This window comes from Equus quagga, chromosome 3 (genome assembly GCF_021613505.1).
Source record: "Equus quagga isolate Etosha38 chromosome 3, UCLA_HA_Equagga_1.0, whole genome shotgun sequence".
In the NCBI taxonomy this organism is placed as follows: domain Eukaryota; kingdom Metazoa; phylum Chordata; class Mammalia; order Perissodactyla; family Equidae; genus Equus; species Equus quagga.
The window spans coordinates 94015088-94035245 of NC_060269.1; the positions used below are offsets into that span (position 1 = coordinate 94015088).

Sequence of the window (20158 nt, forward strand, 5' to 3'; positions counted from 1 at the left end):
ACACCTTCCAGACTTCAGGCGGCCCTCCTTTTTCTGTACATAGGACAACAGGATGAGGAATGCAGCTATTGTTAAAAGTCACTACTTATTTTTCTTTTAATCTTGCTTGAGCATCAAGTAGGAGTAGTTAAGATTGTCAGTAGGAATACCTGTTCTCCAGAGAACAGTGTCGTAGAAGAAGGAAAACTCCATCTCAGTGTGGTGCTCCAAGGAGGCCCAGCCCCTGGGGGCTGTCACATAGATGTAGGATACATAGAGAGGCACATGTACTGTCAGGAACGACTGAGCAGAGTCTCTCACCTGCCAAACAAAGGATGTGCACACAGAAAGGGTTATTTCTTCTCTGGGATGAAAAGGCATATGATTGTCACATCTTGGTTCCATTTTCACTCACTCATTTAGTTACTCACTCATTGAATAATTACGAATCAGTGCCCACACTTGTGTTAGGCACCAGGTGAGGAGCCGAGTCCTCAGCAGTGGAAAAAATCAAAATCACTTCCCTTATGGAATCTACAGTCTAGTAAGGGAGACATACAACTTTTAAAACTTAAAGTAAATAAAGGTATGGAAATGGCCAGGATGCTTCTTTAGATAGGGTGATCTGGGAAGATTTTTCTGAGGAGGTGACACTTAAACAAAACCACTTTTGAAGAGTGAGCAGCTTTGCCTCCACTGTTCAAACTGCTGGAAGCCTTGGCTGAGATTGTAAAGCCTCATAGTTATTCCCAAAGGATCTGGGACCTATCATCAGCACATAGGCCCTGGATGACTGCATCTTCCGCGCTGTAGGAGAGCAGCGATCAACCCTAATTGGGCAGATGCCCAAGTCTGGATCCTTGGGATGAATGTGTTGGCTGACTTGGATGTTTCAGGGAGTACTCACGTCTCCTGCAACAGGAACGAAGGTCGTGGGATCTGGATATCATATCTAGGAAACTTACCAACAGACAGCTCAGAGCTGCATGTACTTGGATAACTGCCCATCTCATACAATGCCTTGTTGAAATAATTTTGAAAAGGCAGCATATCATACTTCCAAGAGAACACTTCCAAGGGGGTTCCTGTTACTGCTATTAATTTGGCTTAATAATTTTTTTTACCATGCAATGAACAAAAACCGGATGGAAAGATAAAATATGAGCAGAAGCTTTCATGGGGAAGCTGGGTATACGTGTATGAGTGGTACCCATTTTTAAATGTCTTTTATATTTTCCTCCATAAATATATACTTACTTAATAAAAAAAAAGCTTAGTTTAAAACAATTTTATTTCACCCTTGGCCAAATACTATAATATACTATGGAACTTATATTTTTCATTTGTTTGAAAATACGACGTGAAGTGTTTTCATGGGTCATTAAGGGAAGGGGCCAAATGCTTCATCAATATTTACGACATCAAATTTTATTTTTCTAAAGTATTTTTTCATACTCAATGTTGTCAGGGATTTAAAATTCGACTCCAAGCTTTTCAAAAGACTCTACAAATTCCATATTCATTTAAAAATCTCCTTTGAAAGGCCTTATTCTGTTTTTGTAGAAAATTTTCAGATTTTATCTGGACCTCATACCTTGTTCTGTCCCCTTAACACACAGGTTTTGCTAAACACACTTGCCCCAATCTCATGATTGTTGATATTAAAACCTCCATAAATTCTCTAGTTGATTAGCAAAATTAATTTTCCCTCCTCTGTTTCTGTTTATTCTCCTTTAACCCTCATATTACTTACTAATCCTTAAAAGGAAAAAACAACCCTGACAAATATTTACTGCGTACCTATTTTGGGCCAGGTGCTAGGTGCCTTCCCGTGTTGAGATTATTTAGTGACAATTTCAGATGAGGTTCAGAGAGGTTATGAACTAGGGCTTGGTTCTAAGTTCTATATTCTTTCTACGAGAGATCAGCTATTTCAACTTTTAAAGAGACAGACAACAATGAAGTACAGTCGGCCCTCTGTATCTCCGGGTTCTGCATCTGCGGATTCAACCCACCACAGATGGAAAGGGCTACAGTGGTTGTGTCTGTACTAAACATGCACAGACTTTTTTTCTTGTCACTATTCTCTAAACAATACAGTATAACAACTATTTACATAGCATTTACATTGTATTAGGTATTATAAGTAATCTAGAGATGATTTAAAGTATACGAGTGGCTATGCATATGTTATATGCAAATACTACACCATTTTATATAAAGGATTTGAGCATCTGTGGACTTTGGTATCCATGGGGGGGTCCTCGAACCAATCCCCTACAGACACCGAGGGACAACGGTACTTCTGTGTAAGAAGTGGGACACACATAATAAGAAATTTTTGTCTTTGAGGTTTTTAAGCATATTCCACACAAAAATATCCAAAAATGTAATTGAAGTAAAATCATGGAGAACAGAGAATACTAATTTTTGAGGGGCCAGAGGAGGAACTAATCACTTAGTTTTGCATTTTAGCGAATGTAGGTTATGCAATTGCAGAAACAGAAAGAAAAATCTAAGAATGCCTTAAAATTCTATTCAGTAGAGGGCAGTAGTGTATACAAAATGAGATCTAACAAAATGAGGCATCGCAAAGAAACAAAACAAATTTTAATCAAAGAAACTTTCCTAAAGTGATTACTCTAAGTCCCTCTATAAGTTCCCTCTTTCAGTGTAGTTAAATCTGACTTGAAAATAACAAACATCTATTTTTAGTTCATTGAGATAACTGCTCAAAATTGGGTAGAAGCTGCTTTAGAATTAATTTTTCCATGAGGATGCATTAGCCTAGTCCCATTGCTATGACTGCCCTCCTATGACTATGGCTTCTTGCCATAAATTTTCCTATGGTTAATAATTTTTCATGACTACAAAAAGTGTCTATTTTGGCAAGGGTTGTCAGTTTGGAATAGGTATAAATTAAGGTGTTTTCAACAATTATTTCTCCATAATGCCTAGTACGATAGTGCTCTACTTCTCTTCTGAAACACAGGGTGTACCACCTGTTGTTTTGACTCAATTCCCCAGGTGGGGAAGAGAACACATCTACGTAGTAACATAACTCTACCATCAAATGCAAATCTTTCCAGCTTTCCAAAATATGCCCAAAGGAAAAAACATACATACCTAGAAAAGTAAACATTAGATTTTTATATAAAATGATTGTCACATAGTAATTTTTTTCCACATTAATTTTCTAAATTAATTGATTTAGAGGACTTAGGGGGGCTCTCTCTAATTATGATGCTGCTAAGGTCTCCCTTATAGGAACTTAGGAAAAAGACACTCAGTTGGTTGGCCCAATTCTGGGGGCCACTGGATGCAAAGTGCTACCTGAAGTGCTTCAGAAACAAACAAGGTTTCACCTTGGCCCCCAGGTGCACTCGGCCCTCAGACAAGCCCCTGGAGCACCCACCTGGAAGTCAGCAGTTACAGACCCCCCACAGACATCAATTAGCTCAGTCATGTCGTAATAGGCGTCAAAGGTCCAGACGCAGCTCTTCAGGTTCAGGTGTTTATAGAGCTGGATGGTCTTGGGCTCCCGCACGCTGGGGTCAAACTGGAAGGGACGGTCATAGCCAGGCCCCAGGGCTGTGCTGTCATAGACCATGTCATCCAGGAACCCTGCCTCTGCGGGGAAGGGAAGAACAAGGAACAGTCACTCAGTCTGCCAACCCGGCTCTTGGTGGCCACCCAGAAGTTGGGTGGGGAGAAAGGATGCTCCTTTTGACATTGAGAGAGCTTCCCCTTCATTTGAGACTATTACTAGAGCAAACCCGGGCTCCCAACACATGTGCAAGGGGAGCTTGTTAACTGCCTGTTGCCATGTGTTAAATAGAGTGACTAGGTTCACAGACTCCTCCAAGAGCCTGTGGGAACCCAGAGAGAAAAGGTGGACAAATGATATCATAAAGGATGAAGTCAGAGCTTGGTAGCCCCGCGTATCTCAGAAAACACACTGGAGCTTTGCCTGTTACACCTGGTAAGTCTCGTCTATGTTTTGCAGTCAGTCCTTGAAGAAATGGATTTACCATAGGGATAATTTGTTGATGAATTACTATTTTTTTAAGACCAATTTTTCAAAAACAGCTTTTATGGAAAGCCAACAAACAAACATCTGACTACCACTCCTCCCTCCTATGGTTTCTGAACGCTTGGAATAAAAGTCTTAATTTTGTGTTAATGAGTAAATAGCTTGCTAATGATGCTTGACTACACCTCCCCTGCTCCAGGCAAAAACTACTGATCAAGTGCTGCCAAGCAACTGAACTGTTCTACATTAAGGAAGACCTTTCTGTAGCAGAGAGCTGAATACAGACACAATTTTAGAATATTAGGATTAAAATATTTATAGCATTAAAAGCAACTACAGTATTCTGAAAGAGTTGAGGCATCTCTTAGAATATTCTGTTTGACACCAGCACCCAGCCCTCTGCCCCACAAGGACTAGGATCTCAATTAACATGTGTTGAGTTAATTGTATTTAAGTAGGAAGAGGTGCAAACTTTCAGCCTATAAACATAGTATGTTTTCTTTCGCTAGCTGTAGATAGGGACCAATTAAACTGTCAGGTACAGCTCAGTGATTTACGAATAATTTTCACTCAACTAATTTCTACTGTATAAAGACCATCACTACCCAAGGTGATGCTTAACGAATATGAAAGAGCACATGAATGCTTTTCTATCTTCAAAAACACTGTTAAAAGATTCATCAGTTGTGAAGGGAGGAAATGCGCATTTAATGTGCACTTGCTAAGGTAAATGGAAACAGACAGGATTCTTTGTAAAGTAAAATGTCTGCTGCCGCGAACAGGGAGATGTGTAGCCTTGGCTGTCAGGTGAACATGGAGATGCAGAGCCTTGGCTGTCAGCACCTCAGGGTCTGCATCAGCTGCAGAGCGCATCAGCCCAGGTCATGCCCTTTCCTGGGCAGTTGGCATCCAGTGACTGAGTGAGGTGGGTAGAAAGATCTGTCAGTCTGGGCTGGAAGTAGGGCAAGTCTGATGGATGGGCTCTCTCCAGAGCTCCCTGAAGAGCTGTTTGCAGCTCTGTTGGCCACATCTAGTTGATTTCTCTCTCCACCCACTCCTGCTTCCTCTCCTTCCCTTTAACAGATGTTGATCCCTAATAAACATCTTGCACCCCAACTCCATCTCAGCTCCTGCTTCCGGAGAACCATCCTGTGATATCTAACATCTGCGCTTCAGCTTTCTAAAGAGGCTGTGATAATGGGATTTTAGAGGACAGATCTAAACACAGGGGAGGGAAGGAACTAAAATTTACCATGATAGGTGCTTTGAAAATGTCCACGCCTTTCATCCCCACCTCGATTGGTAGCCATTGTTATCCTCATGTTAGAGATCAGAAAGCAGTGGCTCAGAGAAGCCCAGCAATTTTTGCTCAGTTGTAGAGGTAGTGGAATAAGGACTTGAATTGAAGTCAGTCTGATTCCAAAGTCCTTGTTTTTTCCTATTCGCTTTATTGTCTGAGCTGCCTATGTATGGTTGTGGGTGAGAAGGAAATCCACTAATCACGCAGATTTTGAGGAAAACATGAAAAGCAGAGTTCACTTAGCTGTATCCTAAAGGCCACTGGCTGGGCCAGAATGGGAAAACCAGCCAGAACTTGTCCCTCACCTGAGATGCCTCCTAGGTCACGGGTGGTGACGAGGTTGGAGCAGACGTGCTGGTGTCTGTAGATGGACTCAGATAACAGAAAATGCAAGTTGTGCAATGGCACGGTGGAGATAAGGGGCAGCATTCCATCCTGGTGTGGGATCTGCACCGAAATGTGGATTCTAGGGGAGAAAAGGGCAGAAATAAGTGCTCAGCTGGATGCTACAAACAGTTAATATGGCACTTGTCTTTCTCATAACCCGCTTTGTCTTCGCCAATGAATTTACCAACTTTTTTTTTTCTGACACTTTCCACATAGGATTTCTCCCTGAACATGAAGGTATGATGTACATGCAGAGTTGTTTCCCCCAAGAGACCCTCCAGACTCCCAACAGACAGCAATCAAGAATCACAGAATTGGTTTCCACACAAGAGAAGATAATATCATAACCACAAATTACTGTAAAGCTTCCTTTTGCTTGAAATGGAAGCTTTGTTTCCTCATTGGCTGATACAGGTGCTGCTCCCCTTCTCTGTCACAATGAGCGTCTGTGGAGGTTGGGTAGGGTTGATATTCACATTTTTTTAAGTATTTGTGCCAAAAAGACATGATTGAGCTCTTAAACTCTAAGGTCAATATCCCTACCCAGGAAAATATCTCAGAAATAGTAAAACCCCACTGCTCATACTGTCTCCCCAACTAAAAGAGCCTTGTCTCTCCTCTCTCCCTTCAAGTTCCAGCAGTGCTGCATATCGGCCCTCACCGGCCTCTCTCTGCAGCCTGCTCTCGATTACACTCCTCAGCACTCAGGTGACTTTGTACCAGGAAATCTGTAACTTATTTATATTGGCTGCTATCTCTTGTATGTTTTCAGACTCTGTTTATCCTGCCTCCCCACTCTGAGGACAAGGACCATTTCCTTCAGCCTTTGTTTCTCCAGAGCATACAGTACACAATTCTGAAGAAAACAGTATGAGCTTAATAAATATTGGCTATGACTGCGACGAAAGAGAACTGTACTGATGGGCTGCATTATTTTCCTTGTACAAGTTTAAATTTTCAGCATGTTTATTGAGAGTGCATTTGGAGTTTTTACAGCCTGTCTCTTGGAGCAAACACCCACATTTTTAGAGGAATCAGAACCTTGGAATATGAAGAGGATGGCTCTTCTGCTAGGAAGGAGTCCACAGTGCCCTGGGCACTTCTGTTATTGCTCTTTAACAAAAATTATATTCTGTTAGAAAAAAAGAGGGATTTGCATATTCTTGGCTCCATATTCAAATCTGTTTTTCTCCATGCAAATGAACCCCTTTCTCTGAACTCAGTTTCTCATAAGGGCACATACATAAATACTATGAAGTTTAGTGAACATGTATAACATACATGAATTTGTTTTTTGCTGTGTAATAACGAAAGTTCCATCTTCCATCAAAATTATGGTGGCACAGGAGAAAACAAAAGCACACCTGTCCAGTGACTCACAGTTTACACAGCGTTATCACTCATTTGTTCACTAGATATTTGGCGAGTGCCTCTCAGGTGCCAAGAGGCAGTGTACTAGACAGAGGGAACGCAAAATAAATAATCATGGTGCCTGCTCTCACCACCTACTGTGAGGACAGAGAGGGAATGAATAATGGTAACACTCTGAATGAGGCACACATGGGTGCTAGAAGAGCTAGAAGAAGGAGTTTCTAAAATGGGGGGAAATGATGGAAAAGTTCCTAGAAGAGATGCCATGAACGGGGTACAGCAGGACAATGGGATTTCACTACACTGAGTGGAAGGCGGGGGGGGGAGAGCTGGAGGCAGGAGTAGCAGCACAGCAGAGGCATGCAACCTGAAAGAGGCTGCAGCCACGGCGAAGCTACACGTGATTCTCTGTGGGCGGATTGGCAGGGGAAAAGGACAAGGCGAGGGAAATGAGGCCAGGAAGACAGGCAAGGGGCCAGATCTCAGGGGGCCTTTGAAGAATTTAACCTTTTTCTGAAGCATTCATTACCACTATTCTTATCTTGCAGAAGCATCCCTCATTGATTTGTCCCACCCAGAAAACACAGAAAGGATAGTCTGAGATCCACTCCCCCAGCTTGTTGCGGAAGGTACTGCCTGCCTGACCTGTTCGGATGCTCCTTGTGTTTGACGTCCAGGTATTTCAAGGTTGCGATGAAGGACTGAGCTTGGAAGCCTCTCGCTGTCCCAGCCACCACTGGGGTGTGGCAAATGGCACTGTCTGTTCCGATGGTAACAATGTTGCTTCTTAAGGGGGTCCCCACATGGCCCACCTTGTCCACCGCCTTTGCCACACAACGCACATGAAACCTCCGGCTGAAGTAAATGCTATCCAGGACCTACCAGGAAGAATTAAGCACCTCAGACACATGGATACTTAAATAGCTCCTTACACGGTATCTTCTGGATGATAAGATACAACCAGTTCCTGGTACAAGGTAATCTGTGAAGACCATCCATCATCCATCCACGTATCCATTGATCTATTCATCTATTCATTCATTCACCACATTAAGTACCGACTTTCTATCAGGAGCCAGGCACTAGGGACAGAGCAGTGAGTACTTATAGCCTAATGTGGTAGGTCAGACAATGAGCAAGTAGACAGATATGGAGCAAGAGCCCAGAGATGACTGATTATCAGTGACAGCATTCCCTTTATATATTAGGTTCAGCATGAGGACCACCCATCTGGTTTTCAGCCCTTCCAACAAGACTGGCTGGCCTTCAAGTTACTCTTACTGGGGGCATCGTGTCAGGATACAGAGGAAAGATGCTTCCTTCCCAGGAGTTCTTATTTTTTTTTCCTTCCTACTGCTATTCCCTCTCCCAACCCCCACCTTATGACCACACACATTGCAAGTGGTATGATAACATGCAGGCTTGAAGTTGAGAACTTGATCTCTGACACCTCCTGGCCTTTGAAGGTCTTTCTACAGATTCTTTCCATGTTCCCAGACATACAGAAGCCATAAGAATGCTTAACTCAATCTATGCAGAGGCAACGTGGGTCACCAGAACTCTTTAGGTTATGTGTGTATACACACAGGGAAGTACATCACAAAAAAAATTAATTAGTAGTTCTGTGTGCCACAGACCTCCCACAAAGCAATCATATAAACTTACAAATTCTACCCGTGAAAACAATTTTCACTGAAGTCTATTAAAAATTAAAGAAGATTTTTTCCATTAACATTTTTTAAATTAGCTGCCAACACTTTATTTCTTTATTTATACATGGACTTAGTTCAGAGGGGATTTGAGGCATCTTAGAGAAATGCATGCAATACAACGGTATTAAATAAATAATTGAAGAAATAAAGAGAGCAAAGGAAACTGGGATAAAAGTATGAGTCACTGACTCAGTGCAAGAAGGAAAACTGAAAGATAGAGTAAAATCATAAATGTGGTACCTGTTAAAAATGGATATTTGGCTCAAATCAGACCAAACCCCCTTCATGGTTTTGTTGAACAGAGAATTAGATACTTAGGAAATGAGATGTTAAATCTTGCCATTTATATTTTTTAGTAATATAGAAGATAATTTAAATTTGAGCTAGGTTATATTGTAAAAGAACTGACTGTCTGGCCTTTCTGAACAAGCTATGCCAAAGTCAAAGGACATGAGGGACCCCACTGTATCCAGAACCTTCCACCTATGTCTACTAGCTGTCCTCCACTATTATCTCAGCCAGGTGAAGCTCTTATTAAAGTGAGAACAAACTGTGGGTTGGACGGGAAAAATCTAGAGAAATTCAATCTTTCTGAAAGAAATCTCTGATTTCCAAAATTATTAAGTGAACTACTTTCAGTTAACAATTGTTGAGTGCCAGGTACTGTGCTGGGCCTGATTCTCCACTGCTTTCAGCTCCTCTCTGAGGAGAACGAGCTTCGTTGGAGCGATGAGCAGTCTCCGTAGTGCACTTAAGTCTTAAGGTCAGGAAGACCATAACTGTGCATTGCTTTCGGATGGTGGCAGAGATGTTGGTCTGGTCTCCAAACTCTCTGAGGACACCAACTGCCTTGTGAACTTCTTTTCCTGTCCTCCCACGGGGTTTTGTAAAATGCTGGTCACTCAGTAGGCATTCTATCCTTTTGTTTAATAACTGGTCCCTACTACGTGCCATCAGTGTGCCAGCCACTTGAGATATACAGATGTGGTAGAACCCTTGGTCCAAGTCATTAAACAGTTTATATCCTACGACTTATTGAATGATTAAAAAGATGTAACAAAATAGTAATCATTAATCACACCTACCTGGAATCCCTGACTTACTTTACCATTTATAGATCACTTTTATACCTGATTTGTCAAGGACCTTATCAAGTGGCTAAATGGAAGAGGTATTATTTTGCAGATCAGGAAACAGACTCAGAGAGATTAAGTAACCTTTTAATATCACATACTTAAAAACTGGCAGAATCAAGATTTGTAAACAGGTTGTCTGAGTACCAGCTCAGTTCTCTTTCTACTATACCATATTACCTTTTCTCATATATAAGAATAAAAAGAGTGGGTGAGTACTGTGAGTACCTGCTTATTTGTTTATTTTATTCCAAATGCCATGCAGGGACCTTAAGGAATTTGATAGAGTCTGAGTAACAAAGAGCAACACCAGTTCTCTCCCTATGCAACCAGGCCCCGACCCCCAGACCTACCATGTGATTGACACTGGTGAATGGTGTGTTGTCAGTGATCGTCTCAAAGGGAGACCGGGCCCCGTTGCCATCAGTGGGGGCAGCCACTTCCCAGCTGAACTGCATGGATGTCTGGTTGATGCCAGCCTCACTGCAGCGTTCCTTCATGATGGCATACTTGGGGAAATGAGGGTCACAAGGGGTGACACAGACCAGTGGATAGCCTGGGGAGGGAGATTTCTTGACTCCTTCCTTGGTAACCTCTTCCACGTGGTCATAGTCAGCAAGTGTGACAACCTGCAAAAGGGCAACAAAGCTTCAGCCTAGATTGGGTCTCAGGAAGGTGAGAAAACTAAGGCTCCCCTCTCCAGAGATCTACAAAATCACTTAACTTATAGAGATTCTTTGAAATATAACAGAAGTTTTTATAATGCTTTGCAAGGCATCCCTAAAAGATACTGCAGATCTTTAGTGGTGAAGACTCTCCTATTGCCTGAGCTAAAAGCTTTATTATCTCATTAATCTCATTCCTAAATCAGAGCTCTATCACTCATGTGAAAAATACATTTATTTCCTGCACAGTGTAAGCAAAGCTATATCACGTACGGCAGTTACTAGTTTAAAGTTGCATTCACTTGTGAATGGTATGCAAATAGTAGCACATTTGGCAAGATAAGAGTAAATACAGGTAGTATATTTCTTCCATGGTCAAATAAGAGACATATTTTGAAAATATCCTCTACTACATGAGACTAGTCAGAGGAGGTGAGAATACTTATTCTGACTGCCTCATTATTGTGGTTAAATTTCCCGTGGCAATCTCCAGGTATTTTCCTCCTAATTGTAAAGTCAGTGCATTCACTCCATATATCCCCAAATTGGGAAACATGATACTACATTTCTGCAGATACTTAATTCTATGCATGTGGCAAGTATGTAAGATAATAGATATGGGGCTGTGTTACTTTTTTTTTTTACTCTTCTAGGTCTCACCAAAGAAATGAAAAGATCAATTGGATTATACCGTCTGTCTTTACCAGACTAAGGTATCAGCATGGTTTGGTCTTACTCTTATGTCAGAACAAGGTTTCTCATCCTCAGCACTATTGACATTTGTGCCAAATAATTCTTTATTGTTGGGGCTGTCCCGTGCATTGTAGGATGTTTAGCAGAATCCCTGGCTTCTACCCACTAGAAGCTCATGGCACCTACTGTGACAGTCTTGACAGCCAAAAATGTCATCAGATATTGCCAATGTCCCCTGGAGGTGGTGCAGAGGGTGAGAGGGGTGGGTGGTGGGGGGGCGGGGGAGGGACAAGATTGCTCCTGGTTGAGAACCACTGTGTTAGAAGAATGAAGTACAGCACTGGAGGTCCTGCTTCTCTCAAGTGCTCATCTACGAGCCACTAAGACATAAAAGCAGTGATCCTTCAGGTCAAGCAACTCACGATGGGTGGTGCTGGCAATATGAGACTCCCTGCTGCCTCCTGGTCTAGAATTGTCACTGTGGCAGTGGTCACATCGCCAAGAACTGCTTCCACTGGGTCATCTGGGCCAAGGACTAAGGAGAAAGATTCATGCCATTCCCGATCTTCATTGGACAGGATCTCGACTTTGAAAAAGATATGATCCACACCTTCGCCAAGGACAGAAAAAAAAGGAGCGCAAAGGTCCTCGTTAGGTCATCTACCCAGGTCACCCAATCTTGCAGGTTGGGACCACTGAGAGTCCAGGTGAACATATGCACTTTCCTTTGAGAGGTTTTCTATGAATGCAGTGGCTGCTAATCATTTCAGCCCCATCTCAAGACAGGATTCTGTTTTATAGACCAAATTCCACCTGTGGTAGAGGCTTGGCATTGCAGATTTACTATTCAACACCATATGAGGATTAATGGCCCCTGCCTGACACTAGCTGGCAGTAATAAAAATCTATGATCCAAAATACACTCTACCCTGGTTACGAGTTTTTTTGCTTAAGTTTTCTTTCCCCTTTACACTTAGGCCTCAGCTCCTGCATGGCTGTGAGTGCTTGCACACAGATACCCTTCAAGCTGTCTCATGAGAAGCAATAGCTCAAAGGCCTACCACGCCATCTCTGCAAAAACAATAATGTGAAGGTTGGTGGCCTGGAATGGGGAGGGTTAGAGCCTTAGAAATCCCCTTTGTTTTCTGTAAAATGACTCTCTGAAGGTGCAAATATCCCCGGTGCTACTTAAGGTTCCCTTCTTCTTCTCCTACAGACATCTGGGCTACGTCACTTCTAAGACCTAGCTTTGCCCCAGATTCTTATGCAGGAAAGGAAAAAGTAAAGACACTTGGAAAAGGTGTCCTTGTACCCATGTGGAGGAAGGGCATCTACTTTCTGGGCAAACACCAACCAGATGCACACGGGATGGAGGCAAAAGCCCTCTAAAGCTCCAGTGGGGTGAGAGAGACATACAGAGACCCTTCCCCGACCCCATGTCTGAGGGAGTGGCTTTTTCCCTCCACTTGCCCAGACATCTCTGAGAAGGCCTTCTACCACTGCTGCCCTCTCCTGGGTACATCACAAATGGTGCCAGGATCTACACCAGCCTTTTCACCTTATACTGCGCCAGAAAGTTCTGTGAAAAAACCTAGCATACAATTCAACTCTTTCTCTGTCTCATTCCTCCCATCAGATTAATACATCAGACAGTTAAACAGCTAGTCGTGACCTGAATCCCAGAGCTTGCTCTCTTCCCTGACTTGTCTCTACAGCTCTCTCTAGGATAAACCTTTTTTGGAAACCCTATAATAGCGTAACCTGTCTCCTTGTAGATGTTAAACCATTTGAGCACAGATTAGGCCTTCCAGATTTTAGTAATCCCTGAAGGGCCTAGCACAGTGGTCGGTACCAATGTTTGCTGAATGATGGCAGACATGCATATTTTTTAAAAATCAAGTGCTCTTATCACTCCCAAATCATAGGCTAACAAAAAAAAAAATCCTTTTTTTTTTTGAGGAAGATTAGCCCTGAGCTAACATCTGCTGCCAATCCTCCTCATTTTTTTTTGCTGAGGAAGACTGGCCCTGAGCTAACATCCGTGCCCATCTTCCTCCACTTTATATGTGGGATGCCTACCACAGCATGGCGTGCCAAGCGGTGCCATGTCTGCACCCGGGATCCGAACCGGTGAACCCTAGGCCACTGAAGCAGAACATGAAAACTTAACTGCTGCACCACCGGGCCAGCCTGGCCCCCCTAAAAATCCTATTAAATGAACCAAAATGCCAAGGATATTCTGAAGTAGGGGACCTATTTTTTTTCTTTTTCATGTCATTTTAACTAATTAAAAATTTTAAAGACTCCTGCAATCTCAAATGTGTGCTTAATAAACACTTCATAAAATTGGAACTCCTGTTTTCCTCTTTTATTTTTCTGTTTATTCCTTTCTTCAAATACAAGATATCTGCCTCTCTATCAAGTAAAACCCGCACCCTGGGGTTGACATTCAATTACCGGGACTGAACTTCAAGACTCGGCTCTTTGGGTAATAATCCACACCAGACTGGGCAGACCCATCCCGCGTGCTACAGCGGATCTTGGATGTCCTGTTCTGATCCCCTCTGCGGATCACCTTGATGTTCAGGATGGCCATGGCATCTGGCCCCGAGGGTTCCCGGACTTGGTATGCAGCCTCTTCAAACTCAATGGTGGGCGCTAAGGAAACACGGTTAGGAAAACAAGAGCAAGTCAGAAAAGCACACAGGATTCCAATTCCCATAAAAACAGCTTATAATGACAAAAGGGAATTTTTCACATTACTTAACAATATAAAGGCAAAATGGTTTGCAGTCATAAAAATGAATCAGTGTTTTCCCCCAAGCTATGCTTTGGAAAAATGAATTTATTTGTGATTCTGTAGGAGTTGTTTCCCACATGTTTCTTACTAAAAACAATATAGTGGGGGCAATATGTTTAAGCACTTTGAAACGCAGGATGTCCAAGTTTCCATCTAGGCATTACAGAATGCTTTTAAATTCACACAATTTCTCAAGGGACTGAGACACAGCAAGCCCTTGATAAATATCTATTGACTGATTGAGTGAATAGACTCCTTTTAATTTATGAGATAATAATTTCGAAGGTTTATAATTTATCTAATTTATATGCTACTTAAACTTAAAATCCATCCCTCATCTCCAGTCTTTTGGGTCCTCCCTCCCACTGTTCTCGCCTCCCCCACCGTTAGCTTTTCCTAACTTCTCACAGGTTATTTTGCTAAGAATGAGTCATTTCAGTGACCGGCTGCAAGGGTAACTCAGGAACACTGGACTTCCTAACACAGTCTGGCCTGAGGTACTATTGTCATAGCTATGAAATGATTAATATGTTGATTTTTATTAAAAAATTCAAATTATGCCTTCTTTTCTATTATATTCTCATGGGGAAGGGTGAGGTGGTAGTGGTGGAGAGAGTGAGATAAAACAATGGGAAAATTGAGAACAATTATAAATTTTATACCATTTATAATATATTATAGAATTTTGAAGAAATGTCTTGAGTCTCTATGTTCATTTCCCTCTCAGTCAGTTCTTCCTAACTGTAGAAGATAAGCCTCATTTGAGATGCCACAGTTTTGAACACGAATGCTCTTGGAAACTTAGGAGTGTCACTGTAACGGTGTGACTTTCGGACCTCTCTGAGCCTCAATCCGTGGGTTTTCTGTGTGACCAGGAGAGCGTCACTTCAGGATTTGAACTGGAGTCTCCCCAGGTAAAGGACTAATTCAACTTCAAGGCTGGCTTTTCTTATTTTACCCAATGTCCCAGTTAGTTCCTGAGAGTCTCGTGTAGATTCTCGAATCTGATAAATAAGGTTCACATCTAGTTCGGGTGCTTACAGAGTGTAAATCATATAACTGTGCTGAGGTTCAATTTCTACACCTATAATATAGGGATAACACCGTCCTCAAGGGATTACTGTCAAGATGAAATGAAATAATATAATATGCTTAGCATGGTTCTTGGTATATAGTAAATATTCAATAAAAACAGCTATTACCACTTGCAATATTATTATCGATTCACTTACTAAAATATCCATTTTAATAAAACAATTACGTCTCAATTTGAAATAGATTTTGTTTTGTTTTCTCTGGTGCCTGGGCCACTCTTTGCTAACACCTGACTAAAGATTTTAAGTATTTTTAGGTTAGTAGGCCAAATCAATTAGAGAGACGAAAACTGAGAAATTAGTCTTTCCCAGGAAGGTGGCAGTATTTAAATCAGTTCATTGGATTCAACTGATGCCGAAGGGATTTCCAACCCTGCTCCTGAACTGCTGTGCCTGAAGTAGTTTTTATTCTCTGTCTTAGCATCTCTGTCCTAGTTTTTAACCATATCCATTCCTTATCTCTTGGCAATGTGGTAGGGAATGATGAGATTAAAAATACGTATAAATTTATTGGAGCTCTGTAGAGGATGGTCGCTTACCGCCAACATTTTAACATAAATATTCTGAGATCGTTATCAGTAGGCACTTTTATAGCACTTTTATTTTTTAGAATGTCTATAATTACATTATTAGTAAAACAGCAGTTCATGTTCCATCAACCTAAGAGTAACTAAAGGCAATTTCTTCTGTTACCATCTTCATCATTGGATACGATGATGGTGGCCATGTTATTCTTTCCAACTCTGGCTCCACTCCAGTGGTTTCCAAGAGGATGGCCAAGGTAGACCCTGAACTGTTCCTCAGGCTCAAACATGGAGTCATCGTGGATAAAGACAGTACAGTTCTTCATCTAGAGCCAAAGGCACAAAAGAGATTAAAATTTGCAGCTACATATGAATCTAACTGCATATTGCTTGGTTTTCCTAGAAAATGATTTTTCTTCTTTGCAGCATCAAAGAGTCAACCCAAATTCAAAAGGATCCAAACCATTTCATTTATGAACTAGAATGCTTAAATCTAATAGCTCATGCCTAAGTGAAACATACTTATATGTGAAGCCTTGTAGTAGAACATCCCAGACCACTTTGAATTATGTGTCATGAGTTATGAAAAACAAGATCAATAAAACAACCCACTCAAAAGCACCTGTAGGACATTTGTTTGCTTTCTCACATTTTGCCTGGGCTAATCAATACATCTGCACGTGTTATGAAAGGTAGATTTCTGATGAGAGAGGTTAACATATGGATTAGACTTCCTGGAGAGCTAAATAATGCCCCTTTTCCTTTGTAGAAATTGAATAGTCTTATAAGGACCTCAGAAAGGCTTCCTGTTAGCTAAAGACATCTTTACATGCTGCAGGACTCCCAGAAGTGCTGCCAAGTGGTGTCTCCTCTGAACACTGCTGAGTCCTGAGAGTCTGAGAACACAGTCGAAATCCCTGTTTGACGGAAGGAAATCAAGTGCTTCCCAAACTGAATATTCTCTACTGAGGATTGTGTTCTTTAAAAAAACACAAAATAAGGTCACAACACTTTAGATGACAGAGCAGCCCCGATGGTAATCATGCGATGTGAAGTGGGATTATTTTTAGCTGAACCATTTTAAATCCACCCTGCTGCTGTATTGCAAAGGATATGTAGGTATAGAGAAGTTTCTCTCAGACTTCCTAAGTCACTCGAAATGGAAGGAGAACATCCCTGTGAACATTTATATGTGGCTTGCTAACCTGATTTTAAGTCCCTGAAGAATGTTCCTTTCTTTTTTTCTACCATATCTTTCTTACAATAAGAATTTCTTTATGGAAAGCATAAATTTGGTAGTGACTCCTCAGGATATCTTTAACAAAAGACATTCCAGTGAATGACAAGTTTCAGACATACTGCTGAGCAAGCTAAACAAAATGATTCCAAAGTGTGCTTATGAATAATGATAGATAGATTGTCATGTGGTAACATATAGACTGTTGGACGGTATTTTCTTTATAATTTTATTAAATTACAAACCGTCTCTTGGATAGGGAGAGAATCCTCTTTTAAACTTAAAAACAAATACAGACATGTGGACTCAAAGCTGAAGATTGTATCTGTAGTATTTGTGTGTGTCTTTAAACACGTGTTTCAACCTGCCACCAGTAAAATTCCCATAAAATATATAACTAAGACAGGGCTTTTATGAGTCATGAACATGTAAAAGACTGAAAGTCCCCAAAAGGGAAGCTATAACATTCTTCTTTGGTAGTAAAGATGAACAGAGGGAGAATCTGGTGACCTGGGGTGAGTAAGGTCTTCTTGTGTTAAACTTCAACAGGACTAATCCTAAGGCAAAAATCTGACACACTTGATCATATCAAAATGGAAGTCTTTTGTTCAACTAAAACACCATGGTCAAATGGTAATAGATAAGTCTTATGACAAAAAGGGAAAGTATGTTTACAACATCTAAAACTGTCTAAAACCTGGCAAGGAATTAGTCTTTAGAATATACAAGAAAGTACTGTAAATCAGTAAGAAAAAGACAGCAATACAATAGAATAAGGAACAAAGGGTGAAAATAACAAATTTCCACAACAGGAAACTCAATCAGCTAACAAGCTTATAAACAGTATTAACTAGAGAAATGCAAATTAAAATGAGATATAACTTTATACATATTAGACTAGCAAAAATTCAAAAGATGGGTAATGCTGAGGGCCAGCCCACTGGCCTAGTGGTTAAGTTTGGTGCGCTCTGCTTTGGTGGGTAAGTTTGGTTCAGTTCCTGGGCACGAACTTACACCACTCATCGGCGGCCATGCTGTGGTGCCCACCCACATACAAAATAGAGGAAGATTGGCACAGATGTTAGCTCAGGGAGAATCTTCCTCAAGCAAAAAGAGGGGCCGGCCTGGTGGTGTAGTGGTTCAGTTTGTACACTCCGCTTCGGCAGCCCAGGGTTCGCAGGTTCAGATCCCGGGCATGGACTTAGCACTGCTCATTCTTCCACATAAAATAGAAGAAGATTGGCACAGATGTTAGCTCAGCAACAATCTTCCTCAAGCAAAAAGAGGAAGATTGGCAACAGATGTTAGGTCTGGGCCAATCTTCCTCACACACACAAAAACAAAAGTAAAAAGAGGAAGATTGGCAACAGATGTTAGGTCTGGGCCAATCTTCCTCACACACACAAAAACAAAAGTAAAAAGAGGAAGATTGGCAACAGATGTTAGCTCAGTGAGAATTTTTCTCAGTGGAAAAAAAAGGTGAGTAATGCTAAGTGTTAGAGAGGAGGTAGGGTTCTAGTAGCCCTCATGTACTGCTAGTGACATTCTAGAAAGTATGCTAACTCTGTTTTTTCAAAGTAAGCACACGCACGCCCTGTGGTCCAACAACTCTGCTGCTGAGTATGTATCCACAGAAATTCCCACTCAGGTCTGTAAGTGGACAAGCATGATGATGTACACTGAAGCATTATTAGTGGTGGCAGAGTGTTCGGAGGTTACTGGACGCTGTCACTGAGCTTCCTTACTGCCTGTTGTTGAGAGTGGATGGGAAAATGTAGCAGATGCACTATCACGAAATATTATGCAACAGTTTGAAGCAAGATTAGATGTACAAATAAATGATGTAGACAAAGAAAACATATTGCAGAGCAAACGGTAAAAGTTTGAGAAGGATATAATGCAATAGCAGTTTTATAGATTAAAAATTATGCACAGAAAACAAGCAGCATTTTTAAAGAACAAATACAAATTAAGAGACACATTAAACACAACAGATTGATGAGCTCTGAGGTCGAGAAGGGAATGTGGCTGGAGAATAGGGGTAAAATAAAACAAATAAATAAACAAAATAAGAGAAGGGCCTTGACCTGACTAATGAGGACTGTGTGCCTTAATCAAGGGTACAGTTGACTCAACCATCTGAAACCAAATCATCTGAGATCCAAAAGTGGGAAAATGTGATTCTTATTCAAGATACCTTTTTTTTTTTTTGAGCAAGATTAGCCCTGAGTTAACATCCGCTGTTAATTCTCATCTTTTTGCTGAGGAAGATTGGCCCTGAGCTAAGATCCATGCCCATCTTCCTCTACTTTATATGTGGGATGCCTGCCACAGCATGGCCTGATGAGTGGTGCGTAGGTCTGCATCTAGGATCCAAATGAGTGAACCTCGGGCCACCACAGCGGAGTACATGAACCTAACCATTACGCCACTGGGCCAGCCTCTCAATATACACTTTTGACATACATTGAGGTTGTAGGCTTTGATTTGAATGCAGCCATACTCAGTGACTGGTGTTTCTCAGGGGTTCCTGTGCTCATACTCATCATTTTACATGTACACTGCCAAGAAGAGAATACTCTACTCATGAACCTGCGCAATGTCCACCTATTTGATCTTATACCATTGGTCCTATACTAGGATGCATGCTGCCCTGGGACAGGGGCCCAGTATTAGAGAATTGTCTCTTTTTCCTCTAGGTAACATGGATGGAGTGTGTTCATCTCCAATGTAGTTTCAAATTAAAAGGGGCCTCATCCATTTGGTTCCACTAAATTCAAAAAATGCTACATATCATTTAAATTTCCCAGCTCAACCAATAATATATGTATTTGGTTTTAAGTGAGATACAAAGAAGACAGCCACATAGAACAGACGATAGTATTAAAAATCGTATCATTTAAATTTCCCAGCTCGGGGCCGGCTCCGTGGCTGAGTGGTTAAGTTTGCGCGCTCTGCTGTGGCGGCCCAGGGTTCAGATCCTGGGCGCGGACATGGCACCGCTCATCAGGCCACGTTGAGGCGGCGTCCCACATTCCACAACTAGAAGGACCTGCAACTAAGATATACAACTATGTACGGGGGGTTTGAGGAGATAATGCAGGGGGAAAAAAAAAAAGAAGATTGGCAACAGTTGTTAGCTCAGGTGCCAATCTTTTAAAAAATATATATATATATAAATTAAAAAATAAATAAATTTCCCAGCTCAACCAATAATATATGTATTTGGT

At 41.4% G+C, this 20158-nt stretch overlaps 1 protein-coding gene across 6 annotated transcripts in view; it reads right to left on the bottom strand.

Annotated features, from left to right (window-relative positions):
• FRAS1 (Fraser extracellular matrix complex subunit 1) overlaps positions 1 to 20158 on the bottom strand; it is a 419524-nt gene that overhangs the window by 24337 nt on the left and 375029 nt on the right. For all 6 annotated transcript variants that reach the window (XM_046656854.1, XM_046656853.1, XM_046656855.1 and 3 more), the window contains 8 exons: positions 15861 to 16017; positions 13731 to 13931; positions 11696 to 11883; positions 10269 to 10544; positions 7716 to 7948; positions 5618 to 5778; positions 3395 to 3609; positions 150 to 300 (listed from right to left, as the gene is read on the bottom strand). In XM_046656854.1, the coding sequence (XP_046512810.1) occupies positions 150 to 300; positions 3395 to 3609; positions 5618 to 5778; positions 7716 to 7948; positions 10269 to 10544; positions 11696 to 11883; positions 13731 to 13931; positions 15861 to 16017 (1582 nt within the window). The remainder of the gene's footprint in view (positions 1 to 149; positions 301 to 3394; positions 3610 to 5617; positions 5779 to 7715; positions 7949 to 10268; positions 10545 to 11695; positions 11884 to 13730; positions 13932 to 15860; positions 16018 to 20158) is intronic.